General features: G+C 45.0%; 1 protein-coding gene across 4 annotated transcripts in view; it reads right to left on the bottom strand.

Moving 5' to 3' along the window:
• The window catches only part of ANKRD6 (ankyrin repeat domain 6), a 99,641-nt gene that overhangs the window by 7,989 nt on the left and 67,955 nt on the right, over nucleotides 1–23,697 (bottom strand). For 2 of the 4 annotated variants that reach the window (XM_032185415.1, XM_032185417.1), the window contains 10 exons: nucleotides 22,281–22,553; nucleotides 14,814–14,912; nucleotides 6,833–6,931; nucleotides 6,225–6,323; nucleotides 3,771–3,869; nucleotides 2,731–2,829; nucleotides 1,194–1,292; nucleotides 905–982; nucleotides 502–606; nucleotides 115–252 (listed from right to left, as the gene is read on the bottom strand). In XM_032185415.1, coding sequence (XP_032041306.1) covers nucleotides 115–252; nucleotides 502–606; nucleotides 905–982; nucleotides 1,194–1,292; nucleotides 2,731–2,829; nucleotides 3,771–3,869; nucleotides 6,225–6,323; nucleotides 6,833–6,931; nucleotides 14,814–14,912; nucleotides 22,281–22,400 — 1,035 coding nt within the window. In that variant the 5' untranslated portion in view covers nucleotides 22,401–22,553. Of the gene's footprint in view, nucleotides 1–114; nucleotides 253–501; nucleotides 607–904; nucleotides 983–1,193; nucleotides 1,293–2,730; nucleotides 2,830–3,770; nucleotides 3,870–5,035; nucleotides 5,200–6,224; nucleotides 6,324–6,832; nucleotides 6,932–12,079; nucleotides 12,420–14,813; nucleotides 14,913–22,280; nucleotides 22,554–23,697 lie in introns of those variants that run through there. The other 2 variants (XM_032185418.1, XM_032185419.1) reach the window with 2 other exon arrangements.

The following is a 23,697-nucleotide window of genomic DNA, read 5'->3' as shown; positions in this document are numbered from 1 at the left end:
GGCTGCCTCTGCCCCGTGAGCAGGGCAGAGCTGGTGCCCTGGCTCACTGCCATGGCCGAGGGACACCCGTACTCAACAACAATCCCTTCTCTGCTGTTTTAAACCCACTGATACCTTCTCCTTTGGCTTTTTCTTTTTGCTCTTCTTCCCTTTGGGATCCGGAGAGGTGGACCGGGGCTCATCCTTCAGATCTGTTTTCCTCTGCGGCGGCTGGTCGCTGCTCTGGGTGTCGTCAGCAGCCGAGACGCTGCCCTGCGTGGAGCAGACACAGGGGGCTCAGAGCAGTCGGGGAGACATTAGGGAAAAGGAGTTTTCTCCCATTTCCTAGTCCTGAGCTGCTCTGCACACCCGGGTGGGCACCCAGCAGCAGAACACAACTAGCCTGCCCTGGCTGGCCCATGCAGGGAGCTGCTGCTGTCACACCCAGCAGATTGAGCCCCAGTGGTTTTTGTTCAGGCTCCCTCTGTGGCAGCAGAGGGAGTTGGTAACGCCAGGCTGTACCTTGCTCTGTACCACCTCATCCCGTGGCACCGACTGAGCTCGCCTCTCCTCCTTCAGCCTCTCCCTCTTCTTCCTCAGGCTTCTGCCGCGATTGAAGCGTGAGACCTGGAGGCAGAGGGCACTGTTACTCAGGGATGCCGTGCTCCTTACCCATACAGAAGCCGAGCAATAAAGCAGACAAGTTTTCACCTCTCATAAAAGGCAATACAGAAAGGAGAGAGCACCCTCAGACGCTGATGGGCCAAGCAGAGCAGGTATTTAAGCAACACCCAGCAGGAACGTAGGCACCTTTCATAGAAGAAGGCTAAGACTACGGCGTTGTGGCCCCTTGGGGATAACCAGTCTCAGCCCCACCTGTGTCAGGGCCAGAGTTTGCTGCCAACAGAAGACATTTGCGACATACCTGGGATGCCTTAGTGAGCAGAAGTGCAACCTCGGGGTTGTTGTGCTGTCTGGCAACCTCTAGAGGAGTCTGACCTGCCTGAGAGGAAAAAGACAACAGCATTTCCTTCAGAACACTGGAAATGGAGAATTTCTCCCCCGGAGGTTAGTACGTGCCCCATGCAAAAGAGCAAAGTGACTGCTTCCATGTACGTGATTTAATTCAACACCCAAATATTTTCTGCCCACACTGGAGCATCGAAGAGCCTGCACGAACACAAACTCCCAGAGGAGCTCCACGTCCTACTTACGTTGTTGACAACTGCCGTATCGGCCCCGGCCTCCAGCAGCAGCTTCACCACCTTCCTATGATTCAGGGCAGCAGCCACGTGGAGCGCCGTGTCTCCCGCCTGCAAGGCACAAAGCAGAAAGCAGCCGTGTAAAACGCGGCCTCGGGTCTCACCTGGCAGAAATCTCAGCTTCTAGTGGGGTGCTGAGAGGCCAGAAGACCTGTGCAACAACCCAGCTTCAGTGAGGCTCGCTCCACAAAAACGCAGAGCCGGGCAGAAGGGGACAGGAGGGGCAAAGAGCTACTCCGGCCTCGCTTTGAGGAATGCAAACAAGGTGCTGGTGAGGGGCTTTGATTAAGTGAAGTGACACACGGCACAGCTGGAGGCAGCCCAGCTCCCCTCCAGCCAGTGGTTACAACACCTGAGGGCAGAACGGGTTTGCCCGCTGCAAGCTTTTCTTTGCTGCACCTTTGACTCCTTGGTGTGCAGGTGGTCGTGTATCGCGTTACTCAGAAATTATCTGGTAATTAGCAGCAGCGAGACGGTCGGTTTTCTCTTCATGAGATTCCCCAGGAAAAAAAAAAAAAAAAAACAGCTTCTGGAATAGATGGAATAGAGCCAGGAGGCGGTATGGGTCCGGCACTCAAACACTGCCTGGCCCTTGTTCCTGGGTACTGAGGTGAAGACTGCTGGGATCGGGTTCAGGGGCTGGTAACGGAGCCAGCAGCTCTCCAAGGGACACTGCACCCATATATAATGCCCCCCTGTCCCCTTTGCCCTGCAAAAAAAAGCACATTTCTTTTTGTCTACATAAAATGCTAGAGGCATGTCCCATGTCCCCTCTAGGCCAGTGGAAATCTTACTGCTTGCTACTTGGATGAGGCGTGTCCACTACTAAAACCATGAGATGTGCAAATATGGAGCACCTTTGGGTAGTACTGGGGAAAAAAAAAGATGGAAAGTGGTGCCCCCCTGTGCAAAAAGATGTTTTACTGCACTAAATCCATTCCACACAATTAGGCTGTGCTACAGGTACAGCGAGCAATCTCTTCCCTATATAACAACCATGGATGATTAATCCTAGGTTAAACTGATCATTGCTTTGAATTTAAAGCATATTTTTTCTTATTTTTCTGTATTTTTATTCCCACTACTGCAAAATGTAGGATTCCAGAGAAATTTGCACTTCTGCAGCATCTGAGCATGAGTGAGCCCTGCATCACAGTGTCCCTGCAATGGCTGTGATATCGTTACCACCCAGTGATGGAGGAGAAAATGGGCCCCATAAAATGACCAAGCCTCTCACCAGACCCCTTTGTGCACCAACACAGCTTTGCAGCGCCTCATAAATAGGAAATGTTTTAAAGAAAAGATGCAAATGTGATGGCAAAATAATAAACCACTGATGTGCCATTGCTTTAAAGCTACCCTGGGAAGCCGAGGCACTTGGCAGCACAGTGAGACACGCAGGAAAGTGGGGTTGCTGGGTGGGAACCTCTCTTTCCAACGAGAAAATCGGGTGAGGGGCGCAGAGTTGCAATGAGGTTCATGCACTGACCTGGTTCTTTTCATGGACAGAACAGAAAGCACTGAGCAGCACCCTAACGATGGGCAAGTGATTATAACGAGCAGCCACATGCAGACAGGTATCTCCTGCCTGCAAACAGAAACAAAGCTCTGAGCATGTCATTGCAGTAAGAAAGCTTGCACTCGTCATGGTGTTCAAAGATGCAATAATCCTTTTAAACCAAAAAGAGCAGCAAACGTCACACCCCCCACCCCCACCAAACAGCAATGCTGTCTTCCCTTTGGTACAAAGCTGAGCGATAGCTGGGGTAGGGGAGGGAGGGGGCACCAATTCTTCAGCCACTGATGGAAAACGATGTGATTAGAAAGCCCCGCGCTCACATTTTCGCATTACATCCGTCCTCCTGGCTCCCAAAAACCAGTGTGGTTTGGAAAATCACACACGCTGAAGAACAGATGAGGAGTGGGGCCTGAGCTGAGCTCCCAGGAGGGGCAGCACAGGGGCAGCTGGGGCTGAGCTGGGAGCTGAGCCCCCACGTTTCCATTTCAGTGTGCTTCTGCCCCGGGTTATTCAGCAGGACAAAGACATCTGGCTTCCACTTGTAGGTTTGGTTTGGTTTTGGTTTTTGCCTTTGTCATGCCAGATCCATTACAAAACAGGAGGAAAGCTGTGAAGTCACCTTGAATCTACCTCACGTGAGGAATCAGCACGCAGTATGCACGATCTGGCTGTGAGGGCAGGCCTGAAGGCTTTCACCGTGCTGGCATAAAACCCCTGTAAGATTCCCACCTTCTTGAAAGAGGAGCCCCACTGCAGAATTACACGACACTACATGCTTCGGACCCCAAAAGGCTCCTTCCAGCCCCACTCAGGAGCCGGGCGCAAGCAACGCCTCACCCAGCCCTACTGCAAGCATTCCTCTGTGCAACATGTACAACCATTTGTTAAGTGTTTGGTTTTGAATTTTTGACAAAAATCACGGTTTAAAACCTGAGTACTTCCACGAGTTAAAGCAGTATGGCCACAACAGAGGCAGACAAAAATGAACACGTGTCCTTTTCCAAACTCACATTGTTTTTGAGGTCTGCTCGGGATCCTCCAAGTAACAAAACACGAGTGCTCTGGGAATGGCTGTTCTGGCAAGCCAGGTGCAGAGGGGTGTTACCTGCCTTAGAGAAACACAGGAAAACACAGAAGTCGTATTTAGAAGTTGGACAGGAGCTTTACAAAACCAAACCTCGCAGGTCTCCCCACATGAAGATCCACCCAGGGCTGGGAAACTTGCTTCTTCCCAACATGCAGTTTTGTACTGGAAGAAATAAAATAAAATAGTAAAAAAAAACTTTGCCTGCATATTGCTTTTTTAACCCTGTGAAGCATTTTGCTGGTCTGACAAGTTTTTCTCGTACATTTGGCTTTTGCTGGCCTGAAAATGTTTTGGGTTTTGAAAATAAACTGAGAATAAACTGTGTATTCAGGGTGATTGCTGGGCAGGAGGAATACGGGTACCCAGGTGCTTTCCCCACGTGTTGTCCCATTCCTCAAATGCCACCTGACTTGCCTTGGTGTCCTGCCTGGCCTCTGCATTTCAGTTGTTACAGAAACTCTCTTCAGTTGCATTGCTCTTTTAAATCCTGTGCTCAGGATGCCGTGCTGCAAGAAGTGTGTATGCACAAGTGTCCCCCAGGCAGTCCCAGGAGAAATTAACCAGGAAGTACAGCAAAAACACACCGAAATCCTCCTGTCCTGTGCTGCTTGGCAGGATATGGCAAATCTAGCAGTCCGTTCCTGTCCCTCTCACAAGGCAGTGAGACCCGTTCAGCCAAAGCTTCAAGATGTCCAGGCATAAGCCACGGGACTGCAAGGTGCTCCTGCACACAGCTCTTAGTCCTGGCTGCCAGGAAAGCTGTCATGATTATGCCTTGTCATCAATATCACTGAAAGTTGAGAGACCAGGAAACCATTTTGGGATTAAGCAGAATTAAACTCTTCATTTTTTCTTGAAAGCAGAAAGGGTCAAAGTGCAAGCATGCACATTTCCCTTGTTTTTCAGCAGCTCCTGAGAAAAGGCCCCGTCCATTAAAAAGCATCAAATGATCAAATGCAAAGGGAGAGGATTGTACAGGTAAGACATCAAAGGATCAGCACAGAAGGAACTCAGGCAGTACGCCAGTCATGTCTCAGATGCTAACACTGCTAAGCTATTCTGTGCGTGTGCTTTTTAGGAGAGGTTGTCTCCAAACAGCTGACAGATGCTGTATTACAAGCTAAATTTTCTAACACCCTAAGGCATCCGAACATGCAGGATAACACGACTTGCCTCTTAAACACACACCTTTGTACATAAATACGCATATAGAGAGACAAGCACATCCAGGGACAGGAGTTAAATGGTTCAGCAGCCTATAAAGTCAGGTACTATCGTCTGTTATGTGTAAGCATGGGAAGTGGTCTCAAGTACCTTCGGAGCAAATCGAGATGAACAACACAGGAAAAAACCTGGAAGTTGGAACAATATAAAAGAAGGAGTACACATAAAATAATATCAAAGATGATGTAACTACATACCACAAGTGACCACAATTGTACAAATATATGCATACACACACATGGAAAGACAGAGAACCATGCCAAGGCAATGCTGAGGCTTTCTTATTCAAAATCTTAAGACTTTCACCACATCTCCCTTTTCGCCTTTCTTCCCTGGCACTTTTTGTTGTAATTTACCAAAATATCATGTCATTTGCTTGAAAAATTGCTCAGAGATCCCATAAAACCATCCCAAAACCCTCTTGCCTGTAATGAAGGACACGGTGCCACCCATGCAACCTGACCAACCCACTGGCACTGTGGGCCCTAACTCAGCTCATACCATGGGCTGCTACTGCTATTTCATTCACCTTTGAATTAGTGAACTGAAGACAAGTCTCCCCACAAGTATTACAGTTAGTGTGGAATTAAAATGCCTTGCTTTGTTATTCTTTCCTCCGACGTGCTCTCGAGGTATTATAAATACCAAAAGAAGGATAATCCATGTTCATTACAAGCTTTGGTAAGAGCCTACACTTATGTATCAGGAAGAACTTTCTCACAAAAGATACACAACTACTTTTTCCCTCTATGGCTTACATTCATTTGGCTGTTTTCCATTTTCTGAAAATGGATTCTGAATGCCACATTCCAATTAATACAACTCATATTCATTTTAAACCACACCAATCACAACAAATACACTCCATATAAATTAGAGCACTGTGGGGATTTCCACAGGACTTGCAATGTTCCTCTGCTCTAACTGATGTATCAAAGTGCAATTGAGTTCCTCCAGCATCAGCTAGCAAAATAAGAATTTCCTCATGCCTGTGGAGGGACCATCCAATCATAACAGATGCAAAAGAAGAGGAAAAATGTCCCATGAGGAGCCGGTCTCCAACCTCCTGAGAAATGCCATGACCAAAAGTCTCCAGCGATGAGAATCAGCCACCTTACACCAGAAATGAAAGCTCCTTCTGTATGTGTCTCACCTTGTTCTTGGCAAGCACGTTAGCTCCTGCCTTAACGAGCACTTTGGCAGACTGACTGAATCCATGCCAACAAGCTTCATGAAGAGCGGTATTCCCGTCCTGAAGAGCACACACACAAGAGGAGAAGTTTAGTGCACTGGGTCCTCACACAGAGTAATGTTACATTCAGACTGCAGCAGCTGCATGTGTCACCTGGTCACTTGAGAAATAAATCTTCTTTCCTTTCCTGCTAGCTAACTTTCTATTTATTTTTAGCAGATGCTGATATATCCCAGACTAAAACTTAAAGTAACTTCTACAAACACCTTAGGTACATCTTCCTTTCTATTCTTCCTATCTTCAACCTCCTGCTGCCTTTACCTTCCGCTTCTTCCCCACTTATCCTTGCAAGCAGAGTATAGCCCAAAAGCTTTTGTTGGGAACATGGACTTATCTTTATTTACAAACTAAATTTACAGCCTGGGATTCTCAGCTTCTGGGATAATCGAGGGAAACTGTGCAGTGTCTTGGGTAGGGCATAGTATGGTTGTGATTTCTCCGTCAATGAGATCTTAATATTACTGGTTGGCAAAGCTGCCACCCCACAGGGCTTTGCTTTTGCCTGTTACCTTGTCTTGTCTGTCCAAAGCACAACCTTCTTGAATGAGAGTTGCAATGACATCGGTGTTCCCTACGACAGCAGCCCGGTGCAATGCTGTCTGATCACCCTGCAAAAAGAAGCACATCTTTAATCCGTATTATTGCCACCCGATTTTGACTTAATACAAACACAGTCAACACACACACACAGCACACACACAGGCTGCATCATCAACACGTGCTGTTTAGATCCAAGCTGCCTTTGAAAACAGTCCCCATAAACAACTATCATTAAAGTTTCCAAGATTAATGAAGTTAAAAAGCATCAGAGACCTATAAAACAATTATTTTCCGAAGTTTTCAACTCATCACAATTCCATACACAGCACTGAAGTCTTCTAAAAATATGGCAGTATTACAAGGCAGGGAAGCTAACACATTTGGCACTACGTACCTAATAACCAACAATATCTCTAAAGGCAATTACAGGCTGTCATAATTCATCACAATGATCCTCCACTACTTACACTAACAGGATGAGGCTCTCCCATTTGGGCTCTGACTGCTCCATCAGCCCTGCTTAGGATAAGGAGCATGAGATGAGATTGGTGTCTTCAGCACCTCTGATGGATTTACCAATTAGTGCTAAGAGTGGAGGCAATTTTATGATGAGGATCACAACTGCAAGACGATCAGCTTATTTCATTCAAACAACCGAGTAATCTTAAGGTCCAAATGACTTTCCCTTCTCATGGACCTGCCACATTGCAGGAACAAGCAAGTTTCTTATATCCATTTATTTCTTTTATGGCTAAGTTTCCAAAAGAAACGATGCTGATGCGGTCATCTCACCTGACCACCCATTCATCTCCCCTCTAACTGCTGAACTTATTTGCTGAGCTAGAGAGGCCAAGATCTCTCACCCTGCTCTGCCCATCTGGGCTATCGACATTATTTTTATGTGCATTTTTGTGAGATGGTGAGGAAAGGGTGGAAATAGGAGGATTTATGCAGCAGCATGTAGGGATGTAAGACACCGATCAATGGGAAACCAAGCTGCAGTGTCTCCTGTGCTCCCCCGACAACCTGTCGTGTTTCTTCTTTGAAGTTGCTTTGAACCTGCAGTGCTGAAGCACAGCCTGGGAGTGCAGGCACAAAGACTAGCTTCAAAGCAGCACACAGCCTTTTTTGGGGGATGAATAAACAACAGAGTGGGAGCCCAATCTGCTTCTGCTTATTTAGACAATGTCCACTAAAAATACACAAAGGAGAGAGAGATGCAGTGTACCCTACAGAAGAAAAAAATTAATAAATAAAATAAAATAAAATAAATAAAAAATAAAGAATAAAATAAAGCCTTGCAGGAAGCTAGTCCTAAAGAGATATAAAGATTTGTAGTAGAGAAATTTTATCATTCGGTATTACCTGATACTAAATACTAAAACTAAAGGGATTTCCGTATTTTCTATCCCACAGCCTACAATTACTTAAATAACTGGATAATTTGAATAATCTGTTCTCAAAGGCAATTAGCAGCTGACTTAAAAATTGCTCTCAGTGGGGCTCTTTTATGCTAATGACAGCAGAACAGTTATCAATCCACAGGGGCAAAATGAGCATTGCCAACCCCAACCTCTCAGTAACCCCTGCAATGCTAACTCTCAACATCAGCAAATCATTAAATTGGCTTATTTTCATAAAGCTGACTTAAAAAACTACACTGAAGTTTGTTTTTTTTTTTTTCTTTTGCTATTTGTGTTTCATCTGTAGAAGTGACATATGCTTACATTTCTTCTTGCCCTACTAAGACTCCCACTATATCTGAAGAGAGTTAAAACAAACACAAGAGTAGTCCCAGGAACCTGGATTTTTAGAAAAACGCGAAGTATGACAAAACTGACAGCACTGCAAGGTCTCTGAAGTTGTGTATTTATTCTACATTGAAAGATAACCAAAATGTTATGGAAATCTTCCAAAATATACCATCTCACAAGTGCAAGTGTCAGATAGCTTCCAGTAACTATTCCTGCACAGGAATCTGCTCTCTAACAAGCCAGGGCAGAACTTAACACCCTACTGCAGAGCAACGGGTAATGTGAACGGTGCAAAGGCCATCTCACCTCCCGACCACAACCTGGAATGTAATCCATCAACCTACCCTGTCAACCTGTAATTGCTACCCCAGCAAAACTCCAGAGGACATTGCAACCAGGAGTAAAACAAGATGACATCTGCCATGGGGACGGACGGAGCTTTGACAATGAGTAGCTGCTTACCACTTCTTTGCAGGCTGGAAAATTGATCGTGGAGATAAGACTGGGGGCAGAAATGGATTGTATGGGATTTAGTTTGTAATTAAGGATCCCCTTGCTGAGTACACCTGAAGTCAAGGCTGCTGTTGTCATTCACCCAGCCTCATGACAGTAATTGCAGTGAGGTCAAAGGACATTCAGCTTTGGGTGGGTTTGCGGATATAGCAGCTACTTCTGACAGGATCTTAGTTAAATTCAGACCAAACACATCTGAAAGCACCTCCCTGCTGCAGGAGCAGGTCTCCCTCAGGGCCTGCTGCGCCCAGAGCAGCCCAGCCCAGGCCTGGGCAGCTCCTCCTGAAGATGTGGGGTGGCACTGGGAGCCATGCCCAGGTTTGGTCCCGGGCAATATTCTGGTCCCCAGGCAGCCTCCTGAGCGGGTCAATGAATGGACGAGGTCCTGACCTCATTCACATACCAGGGAGTGTCCAAGAACATCTCCGGTCCTGCCTTACTGGGCTGAGGCACCTCCCAGGGAAGAGCAGGAAGATCCCAATTTTCTGGTGACATTCCCTACAACCCCAGCCCCCAGGGCAGGGTTTGGTGGACCATTCCCTCACACCTCAGCACACATGTTGGCTGCACACCATAGAAACTGAGCCCAGAGCCCATGATTCCCTCTGTGCTGTGAGCTACTGAGTAGCCCAGGCACATCACATAACCCAGCTATAAGTAATACGGAGGGCATCACAATATTTTTAACCCATCTTCCCTGCCCACTAGTAGAGGAGCAAACCAGGAACTTGCCTTTATGGAGCCACGTATAACAGATGAGCTATATTTCTTTCAGAGTGTGCATATTCACGCAGTGCAATCACTGACTCATGTATCTTTTTATTAATTGCTAAAATAACTGCCTCTGAAAGCGTTCATCAGAGTTCTGCCTTCAGCAAAGCATTAAGGGACCAGTCTAGAGAGTCAGAGAAAAAATCCACCTGAAAGTGCACATTAACTGCCCAGACTATTATGCTGGGCACAATTTATGATCCTATTTGTAAGTGATTTACGCCTTAGGAACAGACTGCAAACCAGGAACAATGAAGAGCGATAACTCCGGTGTCACATAAATGTGACCTTGACAGAAACAACAGAAGTGAGCTTGCCTAAATGCAGACGTGGGCCCAAAGCCAAAAGGACGCTCAGGTGCTTAAGAGAGACCTGGTAGAAGTAAGGCAGCTAAGCCTACAGCAGTGCCTCTCAAATCCCCTGTGTTACTTGCCTAGCCCTGAGAGTAACTAAGACAGGGGCATTTCCACCCAAATACGGAGGACATCTCAGCACCACAAGGCACCAGCGCTGTGCTGGAACCCAAGATGGGACCCAAGGGGAACCCGAGGTGTCCCTCACACCGAGCTGTGCCACAGCCCACTGTGTAGGTGTCTGCCCTCCACCTCTCAGCATGCTTGCTGGAACCAGTGCCACACAGACCCGACAAGGCCCACCACGGTTAGCATCCCCTTGGGCAGAGTATAAGGGACTGGACATCCCAAGTGCTCTACATACAGCAGAGCTATTGCATAAAAAGGCCCAGGTAGGTTTCCAGAGCCTAAAACTGTGCTCCTGACAGAGCTTAAATGCCTGCTTTCAGCAGAGAGCTGCAGGCCATGAACCCTGAAGAAAGGAACATACCTAAATCCCAACCTTCTCCACAGATTTTAGCATTACTCTTTCTTTTATCATTTTTGTGCTGGCAAGGCAAGGTGGCGTTTGCTCAGCATCCTGGTGCTTGTGATTACTCTCTAGGCTCCTCAAGTTTCTTCATTTGCTGACTAACTTAAAGCAGTGAATGCAACCACTGGGACCAGACACCAGTCTATTTCGTATCTGAAGTTCACTCCAAGGACAAGAAAATAACACGATCAAGAGTTTCGGGTACCTCTTAGTACTTCTCACAGCCATCCTGCCGCTGTCACGGTATAGGACTATCACAGAGGTATTGGAGTCTCTAATCCCAAAGACTCTAACCCCCAAATTTATTGAGATCTAGTTTACACTGGCTTGTAATACATGTTACTTTTTCCTTTCTATGTTTTAAAAGATGTTATAACCACTGTAGTTTGTTTTCCTACACACTAATTTTTTCTCCAGAGCCTCCATCAGTTCCATGGTCTCCTTTAAAGCCCCTTCCAGTGTCATGCTTTGCCTCCTCACTGGCTTTTCACATTTGCAGAAATTGCCAAACTGTCTTAATACTGAACTGCACCAAAATCAACAGCAAAAATTCATGCCTTCAATCCCTGATACAAAGCGTTGGATGGCACTTGCGAAGTCTCATACTTTGAAATCAAATCACTGAATGCATAGTAGAAAGTTCTCGAAAAACATTCAAAAGTGAAAATATAATCAAGTGTAAAATACTCCGAAGAACATCTTAAGCATATTTGAATATTCTGAAGCCTTTGAACACAAAGGCAACTGGATGTGCCCTAGTGCTTCTCAATGCCAGCGTCCTCCTCCTTTGCTGAAGAAAGTCATTCGTCACAAATACACAGTGAGCAGAATTTCACTCTGAACAATAAATGATGATGCATGGCCAGCAGAAGTGATCAAGGCATGAAAAATAAACGGGAATGAACGAAATTACAGCTTAAATGACACTAAACGGGACTTAAATGGGAGCATAAGAATAAGCCACCTTGCATATTTACATTCAACTAGAAATGATTTTGACCTCTGGATTATTGTTCCATTTGAAATTAATTTTCTGCTTCTTAAGGTGGAACTTCCAGAAGAGAAATTTCAGGGCCTTTTCAGGGTTTTAAAGTTTATGTTTTTTTTTCCCCTGTTAGATTTTCAGAAAGCGCATACAGGGCAGGAAACTACGCGGAGCACCCAGCACAAAGCTCGCCATGCAGTCATGCACCTCCAAGAGCTGTCATGCCAGGCTGCCAGTCCAAGATTTTGCAGCATGCAGCCATGGGAGAAGAGAAGCTCAAGGCAGGATCGACGCACAAGATTTCTAACCTCCTTCTCTCTCTCTGATCTTCTAGGTTCCTTCCTAGCCTTTCTCTTCTGGTTTTTCTTATCTTTCTCTTCCTTGATTTCCTTCACCGGGACAACTTTCTCCTTGACTATTTCTGAGGTGTGTGCTGTATGAATACTCATTGACCAGTCAGAGATTGCATTGGGATCCCAGTAAGAGTTTTCAGGATTGCCAGGGAGGAGGAAAGAATTAGCTCCCGGGGTTGCGTACTCTACAGAGCTGGACTCCACCGGTTGAAATTCATAATAATCCCACTCCAGGCCACTGGAGGTCATTCTTCAACTAATTCTCACGGCTCTTGCCGTGTTCTAAAGAATATATCTGTAGAACATGAAGTTAGTGTTTGAATCTCTCCAAAACATTTAGCAGTTTTTAAGTTTCTGCTTATCATGTAGCAGATGAAAAGTTAGTATTGCATTTATTGGCTACAGTCAACTCCAAAATAAAATGTTGAGTTCTCTTGTTATTTAAAAAAAATAAAATATGCATATTTTTTAGAACCTGAAGACTTTTTTCTGTTATCATAATTCTGCAGACAAAAATCAAGTAATTTAATTTTCAATAAAATACGATACTCCCCACTCTCATGAGCAATTTAATCTGTGAACCTAAATCAGTATTCCTGAAATGAAATGCAATGATGTTAATCAACACTTGATGCTAAAGTGCCTTCACTGCCAAATAAGCACAGGATAAGAGTGACTGAAGGCATAATCAATAGATTGCAATTAAAAAAGAATATGAACATTTCTGTATGGCATAAATAAAGTGTAAAAATGAATTATACAAGGAGAAAACATAAATAGAGAACCTTCTTGAAGACCTATGCAAAAGGAAAGCAGAAACATTTTAGTTAATACCTGTCACAAGCAAAAATCCTCACGTGGAGTTTAGCCTTCCACCTACTCCTTCAAGTCAAATCCAGACCCACCCCTCCTGAGGTTCTCCTTAGCCCAAACCAGATGACTAGTACTAAATACAGAGCCAAAATCAAACTGTGCTTTTAAGAAACAGGCTCTGTAAATCAAGCATGCACCTGTTCTGTTCAGGTCAGTCACCACATCAAGAAGAGGTATCCAGTTGTTGTGAACAAAGCCCCGGAGAAGCTTGCCAGGCAAGTGAAATAAGGCCTTTTATGAGCTGGGTATTTCTGCAGTGCAAGACTCCTCGCTAAATCAAAATACTGCTAAACACCGACCTACTCTTCTTCCATTATGGCTAATGAATCACGTTTACACATAAGTAGTCTAGATTTTATGACTGGAGGATTTAAAAAAAAAAAAAAAAAAGACACTTACTCAAAAAGCAGCTTTCACAGAAACCCAATTCGAGCAAATCAGTGGAAGCTCTTGCAGTCTTACTTGCAATTCTCGGGAACACTGACTGTACTTGTAAAGTGCCTGCAATTTTGTCTTAAATATCTGATGAATCATTTCTGCTTTTAAGCATTTTTGCATTTTTGTCTAAAAACATATTCAGGATATACATGATTAAACTGATATCGCCATTACACTTGCAAATCTGCTCCTTTTTACAGAAGGGCAAAGCAAAAGCATAAAGAGTGCAAGAAGGAAATTTTCCTCCTAGAAAAACAAGTTCCCCAGTAGAAAGTCGACTGCACTAATACCACAGTTGTACAGGTGTGCACTTGCCTGACTGCTTGCACCTCATGGGGATGCAGCTGCTCATGTGGAGAAGGAAACCAGTTTTCCAGTTTCTACAGATATTTAAGATCCTTTGCATGCAAACAAATGCCTAAATTGCTTTTCAAAAGGCACCCAGACATCTTCTTTGTCCTTATAATAGTCATACGGGTGCCTCTACTAGCAACCTTTGGGCCTCCAGGTCCCATAAGAATCTTACTTATTAGAGAGGGAAACAAAGCAACCATTCCTCAAATTTGTGCCAGTGTGCCATCAGAAGTTAGCAACGAATTGAAGGGAAGTCATAACTATTCAACTGCTGTTGCACATTTCAGCTTACATTTTTGTTCATAAGTGAGGTAACTACATTTGTGTTCCCTGTTATTCCAACATGCCTTAAAGCCTGATTTAAGATTAGAAATTTTTATGGAAAGCCAGGAAGTTAATGGAAAACGAGGAAGTTCCAACAACCTACATAGTTGACCGAATGAAAACAAGCCACCTTTTACTAACCTCGAAGCTGTTTGCATCGTGCTGATGCTTACCACCCAGCAGCCTGACAGATGCGACCTCCCCGCATCAACCACGGCAGCCAACAGGATCACTTCTTGGCAATTCCCACTGCAGTTGCCCGATATGCTGTGCCATGCACCTACACAAAAGCATCTCCCACTTCAGGCAAAATGGATCACATCCTCCACCTGACGTCCTCCAGCGGTGTAACGAGCACAGGGTAACGAGCTCTAATTTACTTTCTGTACCCAAGGGCAGCCAACGGCTCTCATTGCTACTCACACCAGCCCTGCACAATCACAGCTCGCACAAAGCTCCGCAGCTGGAGCGTAAGGACTGAGCAACTCGTCGAGAAACACCACGTTTTACTTTGTCTCTCATGCAAATTTGGCATCTCCAAATTAGAGGCTGCATCTCCAAATTAGAAAAAAACAGAGACAGATTTTGCTTTCTTTTAATCCTGCATCAAAGAAGCGAAGACCTATGCTTATTTGCAAATTACTGATGGAACAACAGCCCTTTTCCCTCCACCCCAAACAGGGAAGCTGTATCTACTTACATCATCCTGAATATCCAGGTCACAACCTGCTTTCAACAAAATCTGGACAACATGGAGGTGACCCTTGTGGGCAGCAAGATGCAGGGGGGTCCGGCCATGCTATGAATGAGAAGAAAATAAAAAATAATTTAAGGTGAGTTTTTATGCATAATAGTTTACCAGAATTTTATCTTTTCCTCCTTCTTCTGTATATACCCCTCTCTTTGAAGTCCGCAGTAGCAGCAGTTGACATACTTTAGTGTACAAAAGGCTTTCCCTTATTTTGTATATGCATAAAACTCCTCCTCCCCGTTCTGCAACATTTCAGTTTATCCCGATGGTAATCTACAAAGGGGATATTCTACCTATGTAAGGATCATCCTTACAAACTCGGAGCCAGCTTTGTGTCCATGCCTGGAGAGAATCCTTGACCTTTTTATTTCTGTCCCTCTGGAGCACAGATTTGTCAGCCACTTCCAACTCCGCTCAGTACAACAAAGTTGCTAAAACAGGCAAAATCAAATATTGTGTTGGGTAGCATTTTTGCAAAACACACAAGAACTTTTGGACTGTTTTGTACAACAGGTGCTGTCCCCTTAAAATGAATGGAAGATTTGTAAGTCCCTCCAGGTGACGATGTGTATGACAACCAACCTCATTTTGCCAACAATCTGTCAGGTGTTTTTAGACAACACTTACTTGTAAACATTACCGAGCTCTAGCCCATATAAAAAGAGTATAAAATATTCACAAGAAAATCAATCTATAATGTAACCAAGATCAGTTATTAATGAGCAGAAGGACAGAAATGCTTTAATTAGAGAGATGGATAAATGATGTATGGTTTTAGAAGAAAAAAAAAAAGATTGAAATTTGACAGTAAAATCAAATTAATAGAAAAAGTAAATTGCCAACAAATATCTTACAAAAATCTAAGTGAAATGACATGGGGAAAACAATATTTACATATAACCGTGCTCCATTTGATCATCCCGTGGCACAATTTACAGTGAAGCATTTCAGGAAAAGGGCAATAGGCTGCTTCTCCTATAAGGGGCACAAGAATCTACATTAAAAGAGGCTCAAAGAGTGAAGAGGTTGGACAACAGAGGAAAAGTAGAACAAGTGATTCCCTGAAAATCTAACCCATATAACCTCAAAAAGAAAACTCACAAGGGGAGGGCCAAGAATTAACTTCTGCTCTAAGAAGCATGTGTATATACATATATATGTATACATACACATGTCTCCCCAATATAGACCTCAAAGCATCGCCTTATGAACTGTTAAACAGGAACAAACCTAAAAACGTTGATTGAAAATTTTATTTAATCACAAAGAAGGAAACAGGGTTCCTGTCTTTTTTAAGATGCCAAATTATCTTCACAGTGTCTCCCCCAGGCATTTTCTGAGATGAAGAAGTGTCACACTACTCTTCAGCTCTATGTCTATTTCTTCATCAGTGCTGCTCCCAGCAATTCCCATCCTTGCCTGGCTGGTAAAGTCTTGGGAATTCAGCCTCTTCAGAACAAAGAAGGTGTGGGAAGGGCTTGCTTCATGCTGTCCCCACCGGCCTTTCCGTGCCAGCTGAGTGGCTGCACTGGTCCATTGGTGGCAGCCCCTGGAGCAAAGGGCTGCCCCGGCCCCGCAGAGCACAGCCTCCTGGAGGACAGCCAGGGCTCAGTTTCAGGTAACTCAGTGGCAGGAGGCATAAAAGTCTCTAGGCAACGTGAGAAAGACAAAACGAACCTGAGGGAAGGCTGACAAATCATTCCCGGCTCCAAACAATACGCGTGGATTATGGAAATGTGCTCCAGCACGTCCAGGCTTACGGGTTCTGAGCTTCTGCATTACCTAACTGCGATAAATAAATCACCTAATCGGCGTGTCTCACTTCCCAGCAGGTTGCTAGCATATCATAAAACCAACTTGTTGTTATCTGTACACGGAGCAGGAAAAAAAAAAAACAAGAACAGAAACAAACCCAGGCTGAAGGCAGCTCGTGTGCTGTGAAACGAGAGCGCTGCCAACCTCGTGGATATATTCCAGCAGGGAAATTTTCTGATAAGATAACCATCTCTAACTCCTGGGGAAAACAAAAAAAAAAAAAAAACAAAAAAAAAAAACGAGGTGCAGCCAAAGGTCCTTTGTTAAAAATAAACGCTGGAAGAAGAGTATGTGTTTATTTCTAATACGAGGAATGTGTTTTCCTCACCCAGCACACCTCATGTAGACAGGCACCCCATAACAAGTGCATGGGAATGGGGAAATCCTGCCGGAGGCAGGCATCCAAGCCACGTGCTTCACAAGGAAAAGATGCAAGCCACTCCAGATCCAGCTCTCACCGGGCACGCCACCCTCACCTGTCCATGCAGTGCCTCAGGGCACATAAAAACACTGGCCATCTCCCAATTAATCGTAACACTGCGAGAACCGACGAGGCCAGGTTTTCTTTTCCTTCCCAGTAACATCAGAACAAGAGGAGAGGGAGGCAGTACTCATACAGGGCTCCTCCGGTGCAGGCAGTGCAAGCAGTGGAAGGATCACCGACTTAAAGGCTTGTGGGCATTTCCAAACATCGGCTGTAATGGTTTTGAGGTTATCACAGGCAGCAATAGAAATACAAATGAGAGGCTCCTACAACTCAGATTAATGAACCAATAAAGCAGTCATTCACATAAAAAGTATGCAATTTGGGCGTTCGTTCAAATGTGAATAATTGCTTCAGCAGGTCACAAATCGCACAAATCCCCCCCTGTGTCACTGGCTTATTAAAAATAAATGGGATCTCTTGTGCTAAAGCTGCCACCTCCAAGAGCCGTGACACAGAGCTCTGGCTGTGGGGCGTCTCAGGTTGCAGCCCAGCACAGTAAACATCCAGATGAATTTCAGCAGGGATTTGTTTTTTATTATTATTTGTATTTAACTTGTATTCTAACTTCCAAACGCCGACAGGCAACTGTCAATACGTACGGTTTAAAAGCAGAATTTTTGTGGAGGAGCTACTCCAGGTGTGCACTCTGCCACCAAGCGCATACAGGCAGGCTTTGCACCACAACCTGCAGGATCTTCCCTCGTCTTCATTATATTTGTGGATGCTTTTCCACAAGCACATCCAGTTTTCCACCCCACCCCAGCGTCGTGCTGCATGAGCACTGCTGTTTATTCATCCGCTCTGCATTTGTGCAAAAACATGCCTGGCCACATTTTATGGAAAGCCTGAAAATGCAAGCAGCCTTGTCCCATTCTTCACACTGATGATTTGTTATGCTCTTCCCCATGAATAAGCTGAAAGTCAGCAGAAAGCTTCCCATTGGCCTCAGCAGGCACTGAGCAAGTCCCTAAATGTCTGCTATTTCCCTTTTGTTTGTTTTCATTTATTGCTTAAAACAGCCACTTAAGACAATAAGGAGTTCTTCGAGCTGAAGTAGCACAGAAATGTGAAAGCACCAAAACAGATTTCTTTTTTTTTTTTTTCACTTGGGAAGAAAATATTTGTTTTCAAGAACTCTGCATCCTCTCAAGTTGAAACCTTGATGACGAGTCGACGAGTACCCCGGCACTGCGACGTGTTACCAGATGGCAGGGGCACAGCACAACTAGTCCAAAGCCCAAATGGAAGAAACAACCAGATAAACAAACAGAACTGCTGAATCAAAACAGCAGCACTCGCATTTTTCCCCAAACGCTCATCCTTTCCTTGCAGAATTCAATTTTAGAGCTATGTTCTTAACGCTGCGCTCTGCAGCAAAGCTGTGTTCTGCTTTCCTTTGAAAAAAAATCCATAAAACCCAATGCAAACGGCATTTAAACTGCCTGTACCACGTTACTACTTCCTATGGCAATCTTCCTCATGCTTAGCAGACCAGTGGCACACCCCCACCTGATACCCACCTTTTTTTGGCAGCATTAATTCTGTGCCCCAGTGAAACCCACCACCAAGTAACACGCTGGTTTAGTGAGCTCTTAACACAGGCTCAGAGCTGGAAATTCATCTCCAGGCGTGAAGCAAGCCCACAGCAAGGGCTGCAGTTCCTGGCACGCCACAGTTCAAGGCTGGGAGGTGAAATGAAGCTTTAACCCCCCTCCTCTGGCACCATGCTGGGGACAAGGTCAGGAGAACAGCTGGTCTTATCCGATGCATCACTACCTCCCTTTCTCCTCTGCCCCTTCTGGTGGTCCTCAGCCCTCCCCCTGACCTATCTCAGCTCACAACATAAAAAGGAAAATAACCTGGGATAAGGAAAACGACATTCTGGGAGTACAGCAAGACAGAGCAGCTCAGCAGAAGTCCCAGCACCTACATTTCAAAGACGAAGCTGTCAACAAGTTTACTGAAAGAAAGCTCTCCTACAAAAGCACTGAAAGATGGGACAAGCTTTATAGATTGGAAGAATAAACTTAATCATAGCAGGATCTGTTCTTAATCTTCCAGTTTTGGCAGCACATCCACCAAAATACCTCCTAAAGGAACCTGCATGTTGGAATCCCACCTGTCTCTCGCTGATCCTGGTGTCAGGGAAGATGCTGAAACACACGCTTCAACGCTGACTTCATCTGGAAATGAGGGCTGGACTTGCTCTTTGTGCTGTCAGAGTGAACCAAATCCATCCTAGAGGAAACTCGGGCACCATTTTGCAGCTGGATTACTGTTTACTGAAGCAGCAATTAACCAGATTGCATGACTTTCCAAATTTAAGATAAAATTAGAACCGGTCAAACTTGCCAGCTATCCAGCATTTAATAGTCCTTGGTTTGTTATGGAAAACGGGCTTCATTTTCCTTAAGCCACGCTCAATTAACCTGGTTGAAATAAAGCACAGCGTATAGGTCTAGACCTCAGTCCCTTCAAGCTGGGGCTCAGCGTGGTGTTGTTCCACAAGGACTGGTCTGCGCTCACAGATGCATATCAGAAACTCATTTCAAGCCTAAAGTGGTGAGGGAACATTTTCTCCAAAAAAACTTTGCTTTGGCATGTCTTTTTGCAATAGAGCTCTGATAGAAGTCAGAGGGAATTTTGGCTGAGAGGTACAAAAGTCATTTCTTTCTTTGGACCAAACCCCTAGAATTTAAAATTAATTTGACAGAACAAACAGAAGATTGCAAATAAAAGCAGAAGATATATGAGTAAAAGAGAACTAAGGCATGTGAATAAATTTATAAATTTATGTTTAGGCTTCATTTTGCAATTAATTTTATCTTGGAGAGGGAAGAAGGCACTTCATCTGAGAGCTTCAATCAATAATTCCTTGCTTTGACAAGCATGCCATCTAATTTCCAACCTAACACTTGCAACCTGTACTTTAAAAGTAGTTATTCTGGGGGTTTGCTCCACTTACTGAAAGAGCACAGAAGAACCTGGCTGCTCTGATGGCTGAAAAATCCCTTAAAATTTCCAGTTTAAATATATTTGAGGTGAATTTACACACGCTTGCTCTTCTGCCAGCCTCGTCCTGGACTCTGAATGGTTCTTTCTCCTCCCAGCCCCTGTGTCACTGGATCAGAGAGCCAAGCTCTTCCAAGGTATGCATGTTCACAAAGCCTTTCACAGGCAAATACGCACGTTTTCTCCCTGTGCAGCTGGCTGGCTGGGTGAGAGCCAGCTGCAGAATAGATGCTTGGCAGACCTGCGTGGGACATTTCTGAGCCTGAAGTGATGGGCTGGGACGAGGGCAGCACTTTGGTGTCAAGCCTTTTGATTTACGCTGAGCTCTCCTCTACCTGGCTCATTACGTGGGCGGGATAAGTGCCTGAGTGCCACCGAAACACCCCCCAAATGTAAGTGCAAGAAACAAGAAGCCACCTATATTGTGCAGGAAATAATTTTTTTCCAACTCTTGCAAATCTGCATTGATCAAATGAACCTGATTTTCTGTTTGAAAGTTGCATTTACACAATTTGCCTTTACTCTTATTGTAATTAACAGGCATTGATAATTACATAATGAGCAATCTTAGCAAAAAGAAAGCATCAGCTTTGTGTTAGTATTACTGATTATGGCAACCTAATTCTGTGAAACAGTTCAATCAGTGGCGGGATTATTCTGGTAACCACGCCAAGGGACACCACATTTTATGGTTCAGTGTGGAAGCTGGATTCAAAATTACTTTAATGCACAAATTTATACAAAGTATGCGGCACCCTTTCAGTACTTGGTGTATTTTCAGGTAGGTCCCTCAATAACCTCAAAGCTCAGTATCTTAAAAAACAACCAAACAAAAACCATCACACAAAACAAGAAAAAAAAAAAAACAAAACACCTACCACTCAAATTTAATTATTTCTATTCCTGACCACCTCCAAGAGCTGTTGATCAACTACAGAGATGCGTGGACAACAGAGCCACACAGGTATCTTTATGGGACCATTCACATTTTTTTATCTGTATATATTATCTACCAGCAAAACACCGCTTAGTTTTGGCATGCAAAACTCACTAAAATTGGCTGCCCTTGGATCACTCCACCTTTCAAAATAAATGCTGTCCACAGCCCAAACACCACAAAGGAATTGCAACCAACTGTCATGGACAGATAAGAACAGAAAAAAAATAGATTACTTATCTGATGGACTCACATTTGCTTTCTGTCTGTGAATATTAGCTCCCATACATACAGGGTTCAAAACCAATATGGAAATAGAAATAGGACAAGGTAGGATAGAAAACAGTAGCCTGTCAAAACAGGACATCCCAGATTTTATACTGCAGCTCTAAAGATCTAACTTACCTAATTCTGTTTAGGGCTTCTTGCTGAGTGAACTGTCTCTGCAACAGTCACTTCTGCCTCATCTTTTATTTGCTAATATTATTTATATTGTTATTACTATTATATTACTATTTATAACATTATTGAGAGAGAGCAGTAGGTGAGTATCAGTTTGGGCTTTTAAAATCTAAGCAGAAACCCTTTGATACTGACTCTGCCTCTAAGGTAGAGGACCACAGTTTGCAAACCCCAAGCCTGGAACTGAATGGGGGCTGCACAGCAGGAATCAGTGCAGATGGCAGATACAAGTGAGGCCGCTGTACCGACAGCCTTTGATGGCAAGAAATGCTTTCTGCATCCCTTTATCCTACCACAACAGGTGGCACTCCCCCAACCCCTCAGCCAGAAGGACCAGCGCTCTGGACCAGCTTCCCCCGCCAGTGATGAATTGCTCCATCCATCATTCTGCACATTGTCCCAAAGTCAATGCAGGTTTTGAAAAACGTCACAGCCCCTCCGTCAGCACAGCACGTTTTGAAAGACTCAGCGTGCACTACAGCTGTGCATGCGTGTTCTGGAGGCGTCTAACTACACGACATGCACTATTTTGTAAATTTACACGAGCTAGTAAGTCTAAACTCCAAGGAAATCCCAACACTGTAATCCACCGCTAACCTCAATTACATTCAGAATTGCCAAGCTGCAAGGGCATTTTCGCAGACAATGGTTTAGGAGTTATGTTAGTTCCCAGGGATTTTGTAAAGCGTTTTTCTCTTGTTACCTTGGTAACTGCTACCTTGGCACCCTTGTTGATAAGCTGCACCACATTATCCACTTGGCCTTTGTACGCAGCTATGAGAAGCCGTTCTGAAAGCACAGCGACCACATCCTGCTGGCTCATGAATTAGGAGAGAAAGGTTTTCAAGGCAAGCAGTGCGCAGGTTTCTTCAGTCCAAAAACAAAGGCTTCAGGTCCGTTCAAGCAGCACGCACGGAGGTGAGAAAGGACCCCAGCTCCCTGGAAGGCGACGCTGTTCCTATGCCATCTTCTGGACCTGTGGATCAGAAAACAACACTGCCATCAGCGACGTGTCACAGACTGGAGCACTGCAGCAGCTCCTCCCCGAGTGCTCATCTGCTCATTGGTTTGGGAGAGGGGTCACACACCAAAAGCAAAACAACCCTCTGAGCCTCCTGGAAAGGATCACTGCAAGGCAGAGGGAATGCACGCAGAAGGACATTCTCAGTGGCCCCTCGTTCCCCTAATGCAGGACAAAAATCACTAAACTTTCTGAAAGCACGACTCCCTTTTGTATTTGTGTGGCCCCCTGTCATTCTGTCTTTCTCCCTCTCCCAGACTTTAGGTTAGCTGAGCACGAGTTACCTACCTCGCCTGCTCACAGCACCGTTTCGGCCAAGGGAACGAGGATACGGTGCGGTTATGGGCTGGGGATAGAAATACACAAATCTGCACCGGCAGGCCCGAGAGCAGCCAGCAATTAAAGGCAGCTGACTGCTCCCTCACTGGTACAAAACGCTTCACAGCCTCCTCTGAACCATCCCAAGGACACCTGTGGGAGGGATCTCAACCTGCGACGGGGAAACACTGATCTTTTTTGCTGTCATCGAGAAATTGCGTTCCCGTGGAGGTGCTGGCGTTGTGGCACGCCGGCCCCGGGAACAGTTCAGATTTAGCACTCCTCATGCAAACCAGGCGAGTGGCCGTGAGCGAGGCCTTCTTCCCTGGCTGCCACAACCTGTCCAGTGCACCAGCAGAGCTGAGAAGCGATGCTCCCCGAAAATTTAGCCACTTGGAGCTTTAGGATCTTCCCAGTCTGGGAGGATTTCAGCTTTACCTTTACTTCTGTAGTATTTCACACCTTGGTATTTGATTGTTTCAGTAGAGCAAAAACATTTTCCAGATAGCAGGTGTGTGTGCACAGATCTTTCTCTCGAAGTATCACTGCACTGCTCTTTCTCAGCTAATTGCATTACAGACTTCACTTCATTTGAGGGTTAGAGGTACAGGGACTAGATGAGGGTGGAGATGTGCAGTACAGGGTCTTTCACACCTCTGCTCTCCTTTTGGATCCATCCCAAAGCAGCAACAACGACAAGCTAGCACTCCTGCCTGGCTTGGCTGGCCCCCTACCTGGGTTTGGTCGCCTCCCCCATAATCCCACCACTCACAGCACGGAG

This window comes from Aythya fuligula, chromosome 3 (assembly GCF_009819795.1).
Source record: "Aythya fuligula isolate bAytFul2 chromosome 3, bAytFul2.pri, whole genome shotgun sequence".
Classification (NCBI taxonomy): Eukaryota; Metazoa; Chordata; class Aves; order Anseriformes; family Anatidae; genus Aythya; species Aythya fuligula.
The sequence above is the reverse complement of the archived record's forward strand: the minus strand, read 5'-3'. Positions and strand labels throughout refer to the sequence as shown.